The sequence below is a fragment of the Phalangium opilio genome, unplaced genomic scaffold, assembly GCF_054372755.1.
Source record: "Phalangium opilio isolate 3A_F unplaced genomic scaffold, DU_Popi_V2 ptg001170l_1, whole genome shotgun sequence".
Lineage (NCBI taxonomy): Eukaryota > Metazoa > Arthropoda > Arachnida > Opiliones > Phalangiidae > Phalangium > Phalangium opilio.
In genome coordinates, this window is record NW_028324255.1 from 1,889,749 (window position 1) to 1,909,081 (window position 19,333).

The following is a 19,333-nucleotide window of genomic DNA, read 5'->3' on the forward strand; positions in this document are numbered from 1 at the left end:
TTTCTACGACTTTTTCTCCCCGAACCACCATGAATCAGTGAAATTCTTAACTCTTTTTTAACTAGAACGCTTTTTGCTCTCGCAAGTTCGAGTCAGCCCCAAAAGGGATCTGCCCAATGCAGAAATTAAGTTAGGTTCCAAAAGAACATTTACTCAACTTCAACTTTCTTTAATTTGTATTAAAATAAATTTGTTACTGTTCCCAATGAACACGGCTTAAAATCATTTGACTAGTACCACAAAGTCGCGAAGCATAATTATCCCTAATTAGTAGTGTTGTTTCAGTCCGGCGCTACTAATTTGTAAAGCTCTCCCCAAAAGAACCTGAAAACCCGAAACGAAAACTATAGGCAACTTTAGGCTTTTCTTCATGGTGCTAACAAACCCGGGATAGTTAGGTGCATTATAGATAAGAAAATTAACTGTCGCAAAAAATGGCTACGGGTACTACGAATTCCACGACATAAAACCAGCAACCTCCCGGAATCCTGAGCAATAGTGCAACACCTCCATGTAATGTACAAGAGTCAAAGGAACTTAAATTAGCCAAAGGTATTCGCAAAAGTGCCAGAGCTGCTGCCACAAGAATCATCAATAAAATTAAAGGATACATCAAGGATGGAACCGCCGAGATAGAAGATTACGAGGATGCTCTTGTGGTACTGCTCGTAAAGGAAGACGAATTAATCAAAAAAGACGCAAAAGTCGAGGCTTTGATCGAAGACGAGGTCCAAAGGAAATGGAAACAGATGAAGCCATAAAACGCCGTGAAGAAATCACAGAAATGAAGGCCAAAACGCAAACAATAATTAGAAAGGCCCAGGTATCAACTTTGGGGCTATCGGGTCCCGGATCAACCGTCTCGGTGACGGGAGGAAATCCAACGCCGGCACTGACCAACGTTACGGCATCAAGCAACGTCCCACCACCGGCGATCTACGGGAGCGGCGTCCAGCCGCCTCTCAACCCCGCGGGAAATTTAAACGTTCCCGCCAATATCATGCCGACGCTCAACGCCGCGGGAAACGTGGTAAATACCACGCCGCAGCTTAATACTACGGGCACCGGGTCCTCGCCAATCAGTGGATCGAACTTAGGGGCTCAAACGGGCAACGCTTCGTCAGTGCATCCCATCCTAACAAGCAACAACCGAATGGAAGTAAAACTGCCTCAGCTCACTATCAGCACCTACTCCGGGGACTTCTCCAAATGGAATAACTTCTGGACTCGGTTTCAGGCAACGGTAGATAATAACACTCGGCTGAATAAGGTAGAAAAGTTTATTTATCAAACTTCATATTTAAGTGGTGAGGCTCTTCAAACAATAGACGGATTCGTAGAATGCGAAGAATCGTATGACTTAGCAGTCGGTTTGTTAAAGCAAAGATTCGAACGAAATGGTATCGCGGCACATACCCACATAAATAAGCTTAAGGAATTACCGCAGGTCCGTGATGCCACTAATGTTAAGGCCCTTAGAAATTTGTTAGATACTACAGAAATAAGCTTACGTAGTCTTAAGGCCTTGAAAGTGAACGTGGCGAAAAGGCCGCTTTCCTTTGCCCAGCTCTACTCCGTTGTTTGCCAAGTGAGATAAGAACAGAGTTTTGTGTAAAAAATAAGCCCCAATCTAACGGCACGGAATGGGATTCTGATAAATTAATTAGTTTCTTAAGGGATCAGGTTGAAAACCGCGAAATGTCAGACATGCTTGGCGCGAGCCCAGCGACAACAGAAAGCGCGGGAAAAGCGGAGGGTCACCAGGATAGGTCAAAATTAAAAAGTAGGCACCCGGCATCGGCCTCAGCTCTGTCGATGGGGGCGCAGCAAAAGCCCCAAGAAAATCAATATTGTATATTTTGCAAAAACAATGGTCACCCGTCGCCCCAATGCTCTAATTTTACCATAGAGGAAAAGAAAGCTGAAATTAGAAATAGAAACAGATGCTACACCTGTCTTCGCCTTGGTCATGGTGCTAGAAGGTGCATGTCCAGGTTCAAAACTTGCAAGCAATGTGCCAAAAAACATAATTTTGTTATTTGTGAGGATAACCCATCACATAAGAAACCTAGGGAAGGAGTAGCGATCACTGAAAATTCCGTAACCTTAGCCACTGCCCCAATAATAGCCAATAAAGATGAACAAATCTTGCTCCAAACCGCATTAGCCAAGATAAAGGACCCACTAAATAATCAAAACCACTGCGTAGTTAGAACTCTCCTAGATAATGGCAGTCAGGTTAGCTTCATTAACAAAAGGTTGCTAAACAATTAAATTTACCCAAAGTAGGAGTGTCCGAGCTAGATGTCTTTCCCTTCCTACAAGAAATAGCCACAGAGCGTAAGGCGGACATAGTTAAGGTCAAATTGGAAAAAAGAGAAAACCCACAAGAATCCATTGAGATTTTAGCAGTTGTGCTTCCCTTTTTATGCCATGCGTTTACGGAAATGAACGCTTTGGATTTAGAGAAGGTTGTTAAAAGCAAGGGTTACCAATTAGCGGACAACGTAAGGGAAGCAAATCAGCGAGGTTCAGAAATTGAAGTTCTATTGGGAGGAGATTATTATTGGCTCGCAGTTAGTGGAAAAATTGATAGAATGGGACCAAGGTTGGTAGCAATAGAAACTAAATTGGGATGGTGCATCCAGGGTCCCATAAAAAGAAGTAAAAACTCCCTGGGAGTAGGAACCAATCAGGTGTCAACTTTGCTAATACAGTTAGGACAAAAGCGAGTAAATGAGACATTGAAGAAATTCTATGATTTAGAGAGCATTGGTATAGACAATAGGGAAACAATGGACCCTCAGCAGGACCAAACATTGACCACCCTTTTCGAGGAAATAAACTTTGACGAGAAACAAGGCGCTATTGCGTCAAATTTCCATGGCAGGTGAGACGCGAATCCCTGCCAGATAATTACAACGTAGCTTTGAAAAGAATGCTTACACAGGTTAGGAGATTCGAGAAAGACCCTAATTACTATGAAGAGTACAAGGGGGTGATCAATGAGTGGTTGAATCAGGGAATTATTGAAGAGGTTCCAAGGGAAGAATTGAAATTATCTAAGCCAGGGACTTACTATCACCCACATCAGGGGGTAGAAAGAAAGAATGTGGAGACAACTACCAAATTTCGGGTAGTATTAGACGGCTCGTCACACGCCTACGGAGTACCCTCATTAAATGATTGCCTAGCGGCAGGACCTAACCTCGTTCCTGACCTCATGTTATTGTTGTTACGATTTCGATACAATAGTGTGGCCATTGTGGCCGACATTGAAAAGGCCTTTTTGCAAATTAATTTGGAGGAAGAGGATAAGGACTCGGTTAGAATTTTATGGGTGACCGAAGAAAATGGAAGATTAAAAAATAATGAGTTTAGGGTCCTTAGAATGACTAGAGTCCCATTTGGCGTAACTTCAAGCCCCTTTCTTTTAGCGGGAACCATAAAATACCACGTGCAAGAGACCAAAAACGTCCCAGAGATTGTAAGGAAAAAGGTCAATAATGACTTATTTGTAGATGACCTCACTACGGGAGGCCAAAGTGAAAAACAGGCTTTTGAGATATCAGTGGGTGCGGCCGAACTAGCCAAAAAGACGCACATGACATTTAGAAAATGGGGAACCAATTCCGCAGAGCTAGCACGACTTTGGTCAGAGCATAACGAAAGGGGTGAAGCAAAATATTTTGACCATGAATCACAAAATAAAGTTAGGAAGATTTTAGGGCTAAAATGGGATTCATGTAGTGATTCTTTCTCTTTCGATCTGTCAATACTCATAGAAGTAGGAAAAGCTATGAAAGTAACCAAGAGGCAAGTGTTAAACTTTATCTCGCAAATCTTTGACCCCCTAGGGCTTCTATCCCCGTTCACCATAACCGCGAAAATTCTTTTTCAAAAATTGTGGGAGTGTAACCAAGATTGGGATAGCGAACTGCCCTCAAGGCTTAAATTAGAGTTCGAATCTTGGCGCCATGATTTGGAAAATCTCAACAAAATACACATACCTAGGTATTATTTTTCAAATTTCAATGGCAAAATCAAGGAGCTTGAGCTGCACTGCTTCTGCGATTCGAGTTTAAAGACCTACTGCGCTGCAATTTACGTTAGGTTTCGGTTGGAATCGGGAGAAACGGGCGTTACCTTAGTAACAGCAAAAACCCGTGTAGCCCCGCTTAAGGAACTAACCTTGCCCCGGCTAGAGCTAACCGGATGTCTCTTGGGGGCCAGGTTAACCAATCACGTTAAGGAAATCTTTGGTGAAGATATGAAATCAACCTATTTCTGGACGGATTCGATGGTTGCTCTGGGTTGGGTAAGGGGTGATAAGACAATTTGGAAGCCATATGTGTCCAACCGCATAACCGAGATACAAAATTTAACCGCAAAACAAAATTGGTTTCATTGTCCTGGCAAAGACAACCCTGCCGACCTACCCACGAGGCAAAAAATTTAGCCCAAAGCTAGCGATGGTGGGGAGGCCCCCCTTGGCTTCGAGAACCCAAAACTAGTTGGCCACAGGGAATAAAGACAGAAATCAATTTAGGCCTAGTTGAAGGGGAAAGGAGAAAAACAGTGTTATCGGTAAGCTCGAACAAGGTAGCGGGAATTCAAAATTTGATAGATTTAACTAAGTACAGCTCCCTCAACAAAGCGCTACGCGTCACGGCCTATCTTTTGCGCGTTGCTAACATTGGGAAAAAGGGTAAGACATTGGAGGGTCCCATTAGCTCGGAGGAAATGAACAAATCCGAATTATTGTGGATTAAAGCGGCACAAGCCCAAGATTACGCCTCCGAAATTAGAGCTCTAGAAAGTGGAAAAAACATTGATAGAAATTCAAAAATCGCTATTCTAAGGCCCCTGCTAAACGAACACGGCGTACTATGCGTCAGTGGACGTTTACAAGAGTCCTCCTTAACATACCAAGAGAAGCACCCCATTGTTCTAAACAAGAAACATATTCTGACAAAACTCTTGATGGTCAGAAGCCACCAGCAAACATTCCATGGAGGGGTAAGAGATACTCTGACGCAATTAAGAGAGAGATACTGGGTGCCGGCTGGCAGACAATTAGGGCAAACCATCGTAAAATGTTGCGTCACTTGCAAAAAAATCCGGGCGAAGCCAGGCGACATGCCTACCGCACCCCTGCCCAAAGACAGGATTAACGAAGCCCCACCTTTCTCCGTAGTGGGCATAGATTTTGCTGGGCCCCTGATAACAAGAGTGAATAATCAGGATAAAAAATCATACATTTGCCTGGTAACTTGCGCGGTCACCCGCGCGGTTCATCTAGAGCTGGTGCCATCGTTGAGCACGGACGAGTTTCTGATGGCTTTCAGGAGGGTCATAGCTAGAAGGGGTATTCCCACCATTGTCTATACAGACAATGCAAAGACCTTTAAGAAGGCAAATTCTGATTTGAAGCTCATTTGGCAAAAACTAGACTCCCCAAAACTGAAGGCGTTTTATGCAGCTCGAGGAATTTCATGGAAATTCATTATAGAGCGAGCGGCATGGTACGGGGGCTGGTGGGAGAGGTTGGTTCGGTCCGTCAAAACCTCCCTAAAAAAGATAATGGGCCGTGCCTCTTTAACATATACGGAATTGGAAACCATATTAACTGAGACGGAGGCCTTCATTAATTCGCGACCCATTACCTTCAGTTATAGCGATATTAACGAACCAACCCCCCTCACCCCCGCCGAGTTTTTAATTGGACGTAGGCTCACAACCTTACCTCCAATAAGCTTAAACATACAAAATGTGCCGCAAACGCGAATCGAATTAACGAAACGATTAAAATATCGCGAGCTCTTGATCGAGAAAATGTGGAAGAGGTGGCGTCATGAGTACATTATGGAACTGAGATCTAGCCACCATTCCAAAAACGCGAAAAATCAAAGTGTGTTTAAAGTGGGTGACATCGTCATCATTTGTGAAGATAAACAGCCGCGCCATATGTGGTCCATCGGTCGCATCTCGGAGGTGATAATCGGACGTGACCAAAAAATTAGATCTTGCGTCATTAAGACCACAAACGGCAGTGAAATAAGGCGCGCCGTGCAGCATTTATGTAATCTTGAAATTACAGAAACCGCGTAATTAGCCACTAGGTAATAAAATTATTACCGGTGGGGAGTGTTAAATATCTTGTAAGATTAAGATTAATTACGCGCGAAATACAAAAATTTGAATTGTGTAATTTACTTGTGTGTAATTTTTACTTATGTTATATTTACTTATGTTCATACTTTTTTTTCTATTTTTGGTCGATAACCTTAGTCCCTTTTGTAGATTTTTATCTTGTTTTATTTGCATTCACGTCAAAGATGAATTCTTGTGGTACGGGGAAAAAACCGGGACGCACCTTAAATTTCGAGGGGTTAAAAGACCCCTGTCAAGCAGTAGCTAGCAACAATACAGTGCTCCTTGCTTCATACCCCCTTTTTTCTACGACTTTTTCTCCCCGAACCACCATGAATCAGTGAAATTCTTAACTCTTTTTTAACTAGAACGCTTTTTGCTCTCGCAAGTTCGAGTCAGCCCCAAAAGGGATCTGCCCGATGCAGAAATTAAGTTAGGTTCCAAAAGAACATTTATTCAACTTCAACTTTCTTTAATTTTTATTAAAATAAATTTGTTACTGTTCCCAATGAACACGGCTTAAAATCATTTGACTAGTACCACAAAGTCGCGAAGCATAATTATCCCTAATTAGTAGTGTTGTTTCAGTCCGGCGCTAATAATTTGTAAAGCTCTCCCCAAAAGAACCAGAAAACCCGAAACGAAAACTATAGGCAACTATAGGCTTTTCTTCAAACATAATGTGTGAAAGGATAGGCTGACAGAGCGATATGAGAAAGAGCGGCATAAATCTCAGTTAGAACAACCATGGTAATGACCAAAGTGAAATTACAAATGGTATGATTCCTCCCTGGGGAAGCGACCAAAGACCAAAAGTGTTCTGGTGGGTGGCGGTGGCCTTTCTATCTGAAAAGGCGGTTGTAACCGTAAAATTTAAATGAAGGAAAGGGGGCCTTATTTCACGGCTCGCAAAGAAATTAAATTAAAACTAGCAATTAAGAAGTTCCCAGGTTCCCGTTTAAAGGACTTATTGTCCATGACAAGGATAGACTCAGAGTTGAATACAAAAGAACTTTTATTGAGCGTTTAAAGAAAACAATAAACTGGTCTTAACGCGAACACTGACTAGTCTGCCCTTTTACAGACTGTAGGCGGGGGTTTTTATCCCCGCGAAAAATGTTTTTTAACAAGGTTGACAGCAGTGGCGCTTAAGGCGCCACTTCAGGACAATTTAACATTATACAAAATTTAGTATAAAAAATACAAAATGAGTAAAGCAGACGACGCGTTTTTTTCCCGGGCAGGAGGTTCTGGCTGTGGACGGTTACACGGTCATTTATAACTTTTAAAACGGATGTAACGTAAGGGCAAAAATAATATATATGGAGAAACGAGCCAGGCGCGGGACAGAACAGGCAAAACCTGTTGTCCATGGGAAGGACAATGTGGGATAGACGCGTGGGATGAGGGAGAGAACCATGAAGAACTCGCCAACGGACACAGAGTTCCGCTCTACTGTTTAATGGGGAGAGCTGACGACCATTCCACCACTGAAGAGATGGAATGAGAGCGGTATTCGGGGGAGTGACTGGTTGCGTGGGAGAGAAACGGTTCGAGACAACTAATTTATACAGCGCAGAGGTCGTTACGGAATTGGTAATCATAAGCTTTCGCTCAGAATTACCAAAACGGTACGTGGAGTATAGGCTCAAATCACCACCAGGGGTGAACTGATTGAGGCCTCTAGCTGTAAAAACGGCCGGCAAAGAGTGGATGCATGAATGGATTACCTGGCGGACACAAGCGATGAGCATTCGTGAAGGGGGCGACCCAGCAACAAAGAACCCTGTGGTCGCCAGCGTCCTCGGTCATCCAAAAGGTCCCCCAAAACGCGCACACGAATGCTCACAAGGCAACCAAACAAATCTTGGGTGAGGCGGTGACCTGTGACGTTAGTGATAAACGGGGAAGAAACTATTGGAATCCCTAGAAAGGCATATCTAGAGGAGAGTAACGGGGAGATCTTAGGGTTAATCTTATACCAGGAGTTAATGGCGTTTGCGTAAAAAGGTATTCCGGTGCTAGTGTGAGAGGCATCATATAAACAATGCGAAAAGTGAGAATCTGTGGAATGAATTTACGAAAAAGTGCGTGAGATATTGGATTTGGGCGTAAGACCAATAATCGGTGTAATAAAACTGCTCGAAAAGCGTCAATTTTGCTTTAAATATGGACGAGACCAAGCCCGCCGTGTCAACGTAGAAGGTAAAGCGACCGGAACGGCACGCAGTGAATTCCTGAGCAGAGAAAATTAACGATACTAGATTGCCAATCCGTGACAACGGTATTGGGGGGATGGAGCACCTTGAGGCGGGGTCTCGTACATAATCCCCCTGGACATAATCCCCCCGGACAAAATCCCCCTATTTTGGATTTGCCAAGACTTTTTCCCCCCGATTTTAGACGTGTTTGTACAAAATCCCCCCAGAGAAAACGTCCAGGACAAAATTCCCCCAGAGAAAACGTCCAGGACAAAATCCCCCAAAAGGAAAACTGTTCAACAAAATCCTACCGAAAGGATCATTTTATTGAAAATCCCCCAGATAATAGGCATTTAGAAGTAAAGGTAAACGGAAGCCCAAATCCAAAGATTATCTTCAATAATAATGCAAAAGTATAATTCACAAGAGTGAAAGGTATTGCAAACAATGTTCCTAAACCAAAAGAAGTAAACTACTGATTTTGTTTTAACTTATTTCCAAAATTCCAATATTTTGGGAAAGGCGGCATTTTATGGTTAGTCAGCAATATTTTGGAAAAGGCGGAAATTTATGGTTAGTCAGCGATATTTTGGAAAAGGCGGAAATTTATGGTTAGTCAACGATATTTTGGAAAAGGCGGATATTTATGGTTAGTCAGCAATATTCTGGAAAAGGGGGAAATTTATGGTTAGTCAGCGATATTTTGGAAAAGGCGGAAATTTGTGGTTAGTCAAAAATATTTTGGAAAAGGCGGCAATTTATGGTTAGTCGGCAATATTTTGGAAAAGGCGGAAATTTATGGTTATGAGCAGTATTTTGGAAAAGGCGGAAATTTATGGTTAGTCAGCGATATTTTGGAAAAGGCAGAAATTTATGGTTAGTCAGAAATATTTTGGAAAAGGCGGAAATTTATGGTTATCAGCAGTATTTTGGAAAAGGCGGAAATTTATGGTTAGTCAGCGATATTTTGGAAAAGGAGGAAATTTATGGTTAGTCAGCGATATTTTGGAAAAGGAGGAAATTTATGGTTAGTCAGCGATATTTTGGAAAAGGCGGAAATTTATGGTTAGTCAGCGATATTTTGGAAAAGGCGGAAATTTATGGTTAGTCAGCGATATTTTGGAAAAGGCGGAAATTTATGGTTATGAGCAGTATTTTGGAAAAGGCGAAAATTTATGGTTAGTCGGCAGTATTTTGGAAAAGGCGAAAATTTATGGTTAGTCGGCAATATTTTGGAAAAGGCGGAAATTTATGGTTATCAGCAGTATTTTGGAAAAGGGGGAAATTTATGGTTAGTCAGCGATATTTTGGAAAAGGCTGAAATTTAGGCTTAGTCAGCGATATTTTGGAAAAGGCGGAAATTTATAGTTAGTCAGCGATATTTTGGAAAAGGCGGAAATTTATGGTTAGTCAGCGATATTTTGGAAAAGGCGGAAATTTATGGTTAGTCAGCAATATTTTGGAAAAGGGGGAAATTTATGGTTAGTCAGCGATATTTTGGAAAAGACGGAAATTTATGGTTAGTCAGCGATATTTTGGAAAAGGCGGAAATTTATGGTTAGTCAGCGATATTTTGGAAAAGACGGAAATTTATGGTTAGTCAGCGATATTTTGGAAAAGACGGAAATTTATGATTAGTCAGCGATATTTTGGAAAAGGCGGAAATTTATGGTTAGTCAGCGATATTTTGGAAAAGACGGAAATTTATGGTTAGTCAGCGATATTTTGGAAAAGACGGAAATTTATGGTTAGTCAGCGATATTTTGGAAAAGGCGGAAATTTATGGTTAGTCAGCGATATTTTGGAAAAGACGGAAATTTATGGTTAGTCAGCGATATTTTGGAAAAGGCGGAAATTTATGGTTAGTCAGCGATATTTTGGAAAAGGCGGAAATTTATAGTTAGTCAGCAATATTTTGGAAAAGGGGGAAATTTATGGTTAGTCAGCGATATTTTGGAAAAGGGGGAAATTTATGGTTAGTCAGCGATATTTTGGAAAAGGCGGAAATTTATGGTTAGTCAGCGATATTTTGGAAAAGTCGGAAATTTATAGTTAGTCAGCGATATTTTGGAAAAGGCGGAAATTTATGGTTAGTCAGCGATATTTTGGAAAAGGCGGAAATTTATGGTTAGTCAACGATATTTTGGAAAAGGCGGAAATTTATGGTTAGTCAGCAATATTCTGGAAAAGGGGGAAATTTATGGTTAGTCAGCGATATTTTGGAAAAGGCGGAAATTTTTGGTTAGTCAAAAATATTTTGGAAAAGGCGGCAATTTATGGTTAGTCGGCAATATTTTGGAAAAGGCGGAAATTTATGGTTATGAGCAGTATTTTGGAAAAGGCGGAAATTTATGGTTAGTCAGCGATATTTTGGAAAAGGCAGAAATTTATGGTTAGTCAGAAATATTTTGGAAAAGGCGGAAATTTATGGTTATCAGCAGTATTTTGGAAAAGGCGAAAATTTATGGTTAGTCGGCAATTCATACTATTTTCTCCATCATTGGTTCCGCTTTTCCTCGTAGGGGGAATACTACTATTTTTACTACTATCCTACTAAAAAAATTTCCACTGTGGAAAACGACCTCTAAAATAGGAATGACCCCTGAAGGGTTCGTCTCCAAGGTGGGGATTTCGTTCCGTAAGCGGGGGATTTTGTCTCCAATTTGGGAGGGATTTTGTCTCCAGTTTGGGGGGATTTTGTCTGCAAATGGGGGATTTTGTCTTATGCCCATTTGGACGGGGGGAAATTTTTGGGGGGATTATGTCCAGGGGGATTATGGGAGTCAACCCCCTTGAGGCGATGCCATAAAACCATGAATTTATTTATTAACATGAATATATATGTGTATCATTAGCCTTTCTATCATGTTATTCAGGGATGGGAGGGACCTTTCTATTACATACGCGTTTAACGTCATCGCGGTAGCCAATCAAAATCGAGACATCTGGAAGTTCGAACAGCAGACGACCAGTTTAACAAAATTGTATGAGGGATACAATTTTCGGTTAGGTTCACCAAACTGCGTCAACTGAATATTAAAAATGATCGCCGATACGTGAATAAATATCTCAACACGATGTCCGAAAGTGATATTGATCTTTTAAAGGAAATTATAAAAAGTGCCTGCAATGTTTTTCCTAATCTTAAACTGAAAACTGTTGGTAAAGTGCTAAGCCTTGGCCATAAAGAAAATGAATATAACGGTTGAAAGTAAACTACTAACATTTTAAATCGTGAGAATTGATGATGCTGGTTTTTCCCTGCTGTTGGAGTTAAATTAATGCAGTAGTTGATCAATTTACAAGCATAATTAGCCTTCCGCGTGACAAGAGCTTTAGCTTTAAAAACAAACCGCCGGAACTTCTCTGACGTCACTCAAACTAAGCCCCTCCCATCCCTGAATATGTAGTTTAACTAGTCAATGCAGATATATATTCATGTTAATAAATAAATTCATGATAAAACGGAGGCCGCTAACTGGTTAGCCAGCAAGACCCTGCCAGTGAAGGAACATAAATGTCGAAACCGATGCCATCTGCCCAGCACACCCGCAGACGAGCTGAAAGCTCAGGCCAATTACGGTGCAAGAAGATGTCAGAATTACCCAACCCCGAGAAATTTGCCACCATCACTCCGGGATGGGGTCGGTATATGCAGGGTGGGGGGTTTTTATACCAGGCCCCGCACCAGAGAATAAATGGCTTGCCGTAATTAACCTGAGCCACCGAAACACGAGAGTAAAGGCTAGGAATCGATCAAGGATTGTGAAATCTTGTTCAGTACGGAGTAATGACGTAAGGTCATCGGCGAAGGCGGCTGTAACTACGGAAAAGTAAGCAGGAGCGTGGGAGCGAGGGATATTTCGGCGGAGTAAGGTGAGGAGGAGTTCCATGCATAAAACGAAAATTAAGCCGGAAAGCGGGCACCCTTGCCTAATGCCACGAGCAAAAGGGATATTACTGGTAAGAGTGTCATTAACACGGAAGTGAGAATCACAATACAAGATACGGATACGCTGTAAAAACTCCGGAGGAAAACCATAGCGTGACAGAAGGTTAAACAAATACTCATGACCAACCATATCGAAAGCCTTGCGAAAGTCAATGCTGACGAGAGCTCATCGCCTGCATTGGCTAGGGCAATGCCATCGCATAGGATGGTCAGGGTATCGTAGATTGTTCTGCCAGGGATAGAGTAAGTTTGGGTCTTGTGAACAAGCTCGCCGACGACCTCGTTTAAGCGGGAAGGTAAAACTCTGACAAAAATTTTATAATCGGCATTGGTAAGCGACACTTGGCGCCAATTCGCGAGATCAAGCAGGTTCCCGGACTTGGGGAGCAGGGAGACCACCGAATCAGCGAAGCGACGCCAGTAATCAGGATGTTGATTAATTTCGCGAAAGAACGAATGTAGGATCTCACCCAACAAAGGCCAAAATGTCAGATAGAATTCTACGGATATGCCGTCACGACCGCTGGCCCTCCCTCGGGACAAACGCTTAAGAGCTGAGGTAACCTCCAGTAGGGATAAATAAATAATTAACTAAACTGTCAGGAGTCTGAAAAAATATTTAAAAAATTTTTTGTCCGCCGCAAGTTGGTGAAAACATTTTGGAAAATTTTAAAATCCTTGCACTTACCGCCATTACGAACGCAATCCGATTAACGCATTCTGCACTCAATCTTACAAAATAAGCCGGGGGACTGTAAATCAACGTCCTCGTGCCGGAGTTATAGCCCGACATCACGGTAGCCGAAGCGGCTCGTTTCTCCATTCGCTAAAAGTCTCGCGAGGGAGTATCCATTGAACGGAAGTGGGATTCACGGGCATGAAAAAAAGAGGAGGCGAATTGACGCATCAAAAACTCGTTGAGGCGTTCAACATGGACCCTTCTCTCCAAGGAGTCGGGATCAGAGGTGGCCACTAATAATTCTAATCGTAGAAGTTCCTGGTTATAAGAAACCTTCTTACTGTGCCAAAAAGAACGCTAAAGCGCTTTATCTCCGGCTTAACGACATTGAACCACCACGGCACCACAGGGAGCCGCGGAGGTTTGACATAGATCAGAGACTGGAGATGACCACGCATAGCATCGACAAAGGATATTTCATTTAAGGCATTAAAAGGAAGCCTCCAGAACGGAGGGGAACGCGGAATAAATAGCGGCTCAAAAAATCACAAACAACGGCATCATGATACGAGAAAAACTCTGAATATGGCGCACGGCTTTGAGTTTCAGGGGAGTACGGATATAGACACGATCAAGTCGGGCAGAAATAAGTTTGCCATGATTACGCGCGCGCCACGTGTAACTTGGCGTCGAAGGATGAAGCGTAGTATATGCGTCAAATAAGTGAAAATCCTGCACTAGAACACGTTGGGCTCTGCTTAAAGCGAAGCGATTTTCTTTACAATTGTTACGGTCAAAATCTGGGTGAAAGTAACAGTTAAAATCACCAGCTAGGACAACGGTGTCCTCAGGATCAATCGAATGTAAAACGTCGCGCACAAACGCGATAGTTTCAAGCGCGGAGGCGGCACTACTAGCGGAGAGGTAGACATTAAATAAATGAACGGGGGTCGGCGACGAAAATGTATAAGCGGGTAGTTGTAAGTACAGGGCATAGCCATTGAAGGATTTCGTCTTTAAGACTGTTTTTGAGGGCAGGGGTCAAGGCCACAGAACCCCTGAGCCCCGGGTGGAAGTGCCGGTAGCATAGTTCCATGTGGTCCAAATATACGACCGAGAGAAGGCGTCAGAGACGTTAGTTTCCCGTAGACAAACGACAGAAGGTAGAAAACGATTGATGAAATTACGGGTCCGGATGGCAGTGATGTCCGTGCCAACACCGCGCACGTTCAAACTGAGGAGCGAATAAGTCATAAAAACTGGGAATTCATTTGAAAAGGCTCCAACAGGAACCGTGGTCGTGGACACGAGGCGCTTAATTTCGCCCGAGAGTCGGTAATACGCGTTTCGAGTGTTCTTACGTAACGACTCAGACGCAATTGCTTTTATAGCTGGATCAGTTAAACCCACCACTAAAACTTGACGAGCGAGTGATAGGAAGGAGGGTTCGTATGTGGCATAGCGTTTGCAAATTTAATGAACGACGTCGGTAGGGGCGTTGAGTGATTCATTAATAAATGACACAACGGCTTCAAAAGGGAAAATGGCCGGGAAAGGCCCTTTAGTGTCTAACCAAGTGTTCGCGGCTTGGTCGTAGTAATATCGCGACTGAGACGCTTAGTCTCGCAGGTCTCGGACCGGGGGCCTAAATTGACCAATATCTTACATTGTTCTTTTCATTAAATTTGCAACAATATCTCAACATTTAACTATAATATGTTTATTTAGACTTATTTAAATATAAATTATTATTTATTTAATAATAAGGATTATTTATTTAATAATAAGGATTATTTATTTAATAATAAGGATTATTTACTTAATAATAAGGATTATTTACTTAATAATAAGGATTATTTACTTAATAATAAGGATTATTTACTTAATAAGGATTATTTACTTAATAATAAGGATTATTTACTTAATAATAAGGATTATTTACTTAATAATAAGGATTATTTACTTCATAATAAGGATTATTTACTTCATAATAAGGATTATTTACTTCATAATAAGGATTATTTACTTCATATTAAGGATTATTTACTTCATATTAAGGATTATTTACTTCATAATAAGGATTATTTACTTCATAATAAGGATTATTTACTTCATAATAAGGATTATTTACTTCATAATAAGGATTATTTACTTCATAATAAGGATTATTTACTTCATAACAAGGATTATTTACTTCATAATAAGGATTATTTATTTCATAATAAGGATTATTTACTTCATAATAAGGATTATTTACTTCATAATAAGGATTATTTACTTCATAATAAGGATTATTTACTTAATAATAAGGATTATTTACTTAATAATAAGGATTATTTACTTAATAATAAGGATTATTTACTTAATAATAAGGATTATTTACTTAATAATAAGGATTATTTACTTAATAATAAGGATTATTTACTTAATAATAAGGATTATTTACTTAATAATAAGGATTATTTACTTAATAATAAGGATTATTTACTTAATAATAAGGATTATTTACTTAATAATAAGGATTATTTACTTAATAATAAGGATTATTTATTTAATAATATGGATTATTTATTTAATAATATGGATTATTTATTTAATAATAAGAATTATTTATTTAATAAGAATTATTTTTTGAAATGGCACATAATTTTTTAAAAACAAACTAGGTCGAGTCACAAGAAATTTTTATCTCTTTAAAAAAAATGGTTTCACCAACTTATTTGGTAATGTCTTTAATGACCTTATGCACAAACTCTTTGGCAGAATCGCAACGGTCAATCGCCTTAAAAAGTTATTTATAGTTTTGTTTGAAACCGCGTCTTTTTTGAAGAGGAATCCGTTTCGATTGCTGTACCTTTTCATTAAAAATGAAAGCCACATGTTGTTCATGATTCGCTTGTGTGCCTGCCATTCATCCCTATTTAAGCGCGCAATTCAAAGACAATGGTGAATATTAATGTGATATTCTATTATTTCAATAGCAACAGTAAGCCTACTACATACTACAATTATCACGCCAAAAATTGATCATTAAAAAAAGTAGTATTCGTTTAGTCTGGAAAATTTTTAACTCACAAAGTCTCAAGTCTCATAGCACGATGAACATCATGCTGCTCGTCACCGGTTCCGGTGAACAACTCTTCATCGTTCAAGTTTTTTCTATACGGGTGTTCCGTCTATATTAATATACAAATGTTTAATAGTTTACAAAATTAAAAATTAATTAATCTCACCTTTATCGAGCCTAGATTATGTGAAATGAATAATTTTAACCTCACACCCGTTTGTCAGCGGCGCACTTCTTTTGAGTTTTAGAAATTAAAACATTTCCTTCGTGCTCGAATTTCCTGTTGGGTTGAATCCATCAACAGGAACTATTCTCAATACTTGAAACTCCCCTTTACATCTAATTTTGAAAACTTTCGCGTAAGACCCTTCCCCAATTTTCTTTGCGGTAGATAAATTCCTGGAAAGTGATCTTAGTGAATGAATTTTCGTAATTCTCTTTAATAGAAGCCGTCCTCAGATTTTTTGGTTTGAGCGTAGACAAACAGACTGAATCCTTGAAATGATTCACTTACTTTTGGTTAAGCAAAGTATTCAATACTAGTACATACATTTTCAATATATCACTCTCCTCCGACTTTTTTCGATTCCGTGTTTCCAATTCTGCTGGTTGAGGCGAGCTGCGTTTCATAGATGCCCGTTTCTTTAGAAACAAAGCGTAAAATTCGTGATGCTTCGCCTGTAAGTGAGAAAAAACCCGTAATCGATTTTCAATACTCAATCCGATCTCCTAATGTTGATCTCTAAGGGGTTTAACATTACGAGGTCTTCTTTTTTTCTATTTTCTGACCCCTTAGTGGGTTTTAAATGACCTGGTTTCGCCAAGGATTGAGTATAATTGCAGTTTTTTAAGGATTGCGAAGCGAAACTAGTTTTTGTATATTGTTTATAATTAGCCAAGAAAAATTTAACAAAGGAATTGTTAAGGATACTCACCTTGATGTGTTTGATGAAATGGGACGTTATATTCAAAGCACCTGAGACTTTTTTAACCACGACACAATGTTTACACTGTCCGATTATCGTTTTCAGGCGATCTTGTTGGTTCTGCAGCTTTTTTTCAACAGAGAGAGAAGTTGAAATAATGAAGGATACCCTTCTCGTACCATGGTAAGTCGTTATTACGAAACGCGTTAGGGTCAAATTGAGCCTGGGTTGTAATTCCTCTCGAGCTTCAAAATCTTCTTTTGAGCTTCGTTTCTAATATCTCGTTGAACGTACCTCTAAAAACTGGGCGTAAATATCTGGATGCTTTACCTGTAATTAAGAAAAATCCGTTAGCGATTTTCTATTTACCGATCTAGTAATGTTAATCTATATGGGGACATTACGAGGTCTTTTTGTGGGTTAGACATATTTTCCCGACCAAGGGGGTACACTCTTTTCCAAACCCGACCTTAGAGCACTAGCAAAGGCTGAAAAGAAATGAAATAAATAATCTTAAGGGTTAGTCACAGTGTAGAAATAATTGATGATTATGGTCTATTTACATGAGAGTAGTACTAAATATGGGAAGCGCCAGTAGGGATGCTCGTACTAATAATAAACACTTACTGAGATGTTGAGAGCCATGTGAACAAGTGTGTCTTGTGCCCTAACTTCAACGGTATGCGACTAGAGTACTATAATAAGTACAGGAATTTGCTCTTAGAACTGAACCGTTGGAGGGTTGGAAAGTCGACCGTCTATCTCGCCGATGACGGGTGTTAGCCACTCGGGTGTTGAACTGAACTCCTTACTGACTAGGCTTCTTGATTAAAGTAACTCTACTATACCACTTAACTTGACTAACTCAGTTCCTGAGGCTGGTCAGGTTATATATAATTTCCCCTTATCTCTAGTTCCGCCTATCTAGACAAGGGGCGCTCAAGTAGTGCAATAGAGCTCCCTCTAGCTAGATACTCCATTTTATTAGAATGGATATAGGCCTAGGGTTAAGTTCATATGATTTGGAGCCTGAATGAGTATATCTATAAGTATTATTATATTGTGTGTGAAGGACCAAATGTAGCTGTCCGCTGCATCCCCCACACATTTTAGAAGGACATTCCTACTCCCTACTGGACGCTCAATACGGATGAAAGTATTTTCTTTCGGAGGGAAGAAATACGTTTTTTCGGTCTTCCCGCCTCCTATAAGGGCAATCCCGCACGTGGTGCGGGCACCCACAACGATAGCATACAAGCCCGCCCGAAGTTGTTCGGGGCGTTAAGTGGACCGTCAAGTTGAAGGGTATTGCCGGGGTAGGCAATGATGCCCGAACTTGGTTTGACGGAGGAGGAGGCGTAGGCAATAACGCAGATGATGGTCGAGGTGGTGGATACGGGGTCGCCAACCGTCGCAGGAGTGCCCCCCCCCCCGAGAAATACCCCGGGAAGGCACTCCAGCAAGGGTTGGAGCGACGTTAGAACATACACTAGGTTGTACTGCAGGACCCACAGTGGTTCCTCTACCCGCCAACCGGCGTCCACTTAGAATAACCCGCTCCGGGTAAGGACGTTCTCGCCTAGCAGGCGCCGTTGGCTCCGCGGTCGTCACTGTATTTACCCTATCGTTAGTCTCTAAGTCTGTCTTTAAATTTTGGATAGAGAGATCCAATACCTGTTCACGCGCAATATCCGCTAAATTAAAGGTATCCATGACAGGAGGCAATGGAGGAGGAATCCCGTATCGCACCTAACGCATAGCCTTCGGGAGGAATATCTCTGGACAACGCGTCCGCCACCACGTTTTCTACGCCTTTACGATATTCTACCTTAAATTTATAAGTCTGCAGATACATAATCCAACGTAATATGCGGTATGAAGGGTCAGTGCGTGTGTAAAGCCATTGTAGGGCTTTATGATCAGTGATCACTGTGAAGTCCTTTCCATCCAAGAAATGCTTGAATCGATTAATAGCCCAAAATATAGCTAAGCATTCTTTCTCATATGTGGAATAGTTCTTTTCCGCTGCATTAAGCAGGGTAGAAGCGTAAGCTACAGGATATTCTACCTTTCCCTCTTTTTGACTAAGCATAGCGCCCAAACCAATGTTGCTAGCATCTGTGGTTAGGTACGTATGTTTACTGGTATCATAATGGTAAACAGGATGTTATTAGCATGTACTATAGCTGTTTTAAATTTCAAGAAGGCTTCTTCACATTGCTCACTCCAGAACCATTGGATGTTCTTACACTTAAGACGGTACAAAGGAGCTACTATCTCCGCATAATGGGGTACAAACCTACTATGCCATCCCGTAAAGCCTAAGAAACGCGACAGAGACTTAACATCTGTTGG

General features: G+C 40.9%; 1 protein-coding gene across 1 annotated transcript; it reads left to right on the forward strand.

Annotated features, from left to right (window-relative positions):
• Nucleotides 1–784: 784 nt before the first annotated feature.
• LOC149584054 (uncharacterized) lies at nt 785–6,111 on the forward strand. Its single transcript, XM_089863310.1, has 5 exons — nt 785–1,588; nt 1,684–2,233; nt 2,290–2,890; nt 2,956–4,318; nt 4,603–6,111. The coding sequence occupies exons 1-5, from the start codon at nt 785–787 to the stop codon at nt 6,109–6,111; spliced, it is 4,827 nt and encodes a 1,608-aa protein (XP_089719436.1).
• Nucleotides 6,112–19,333: the final 13,222 nt, after the last annotated feature.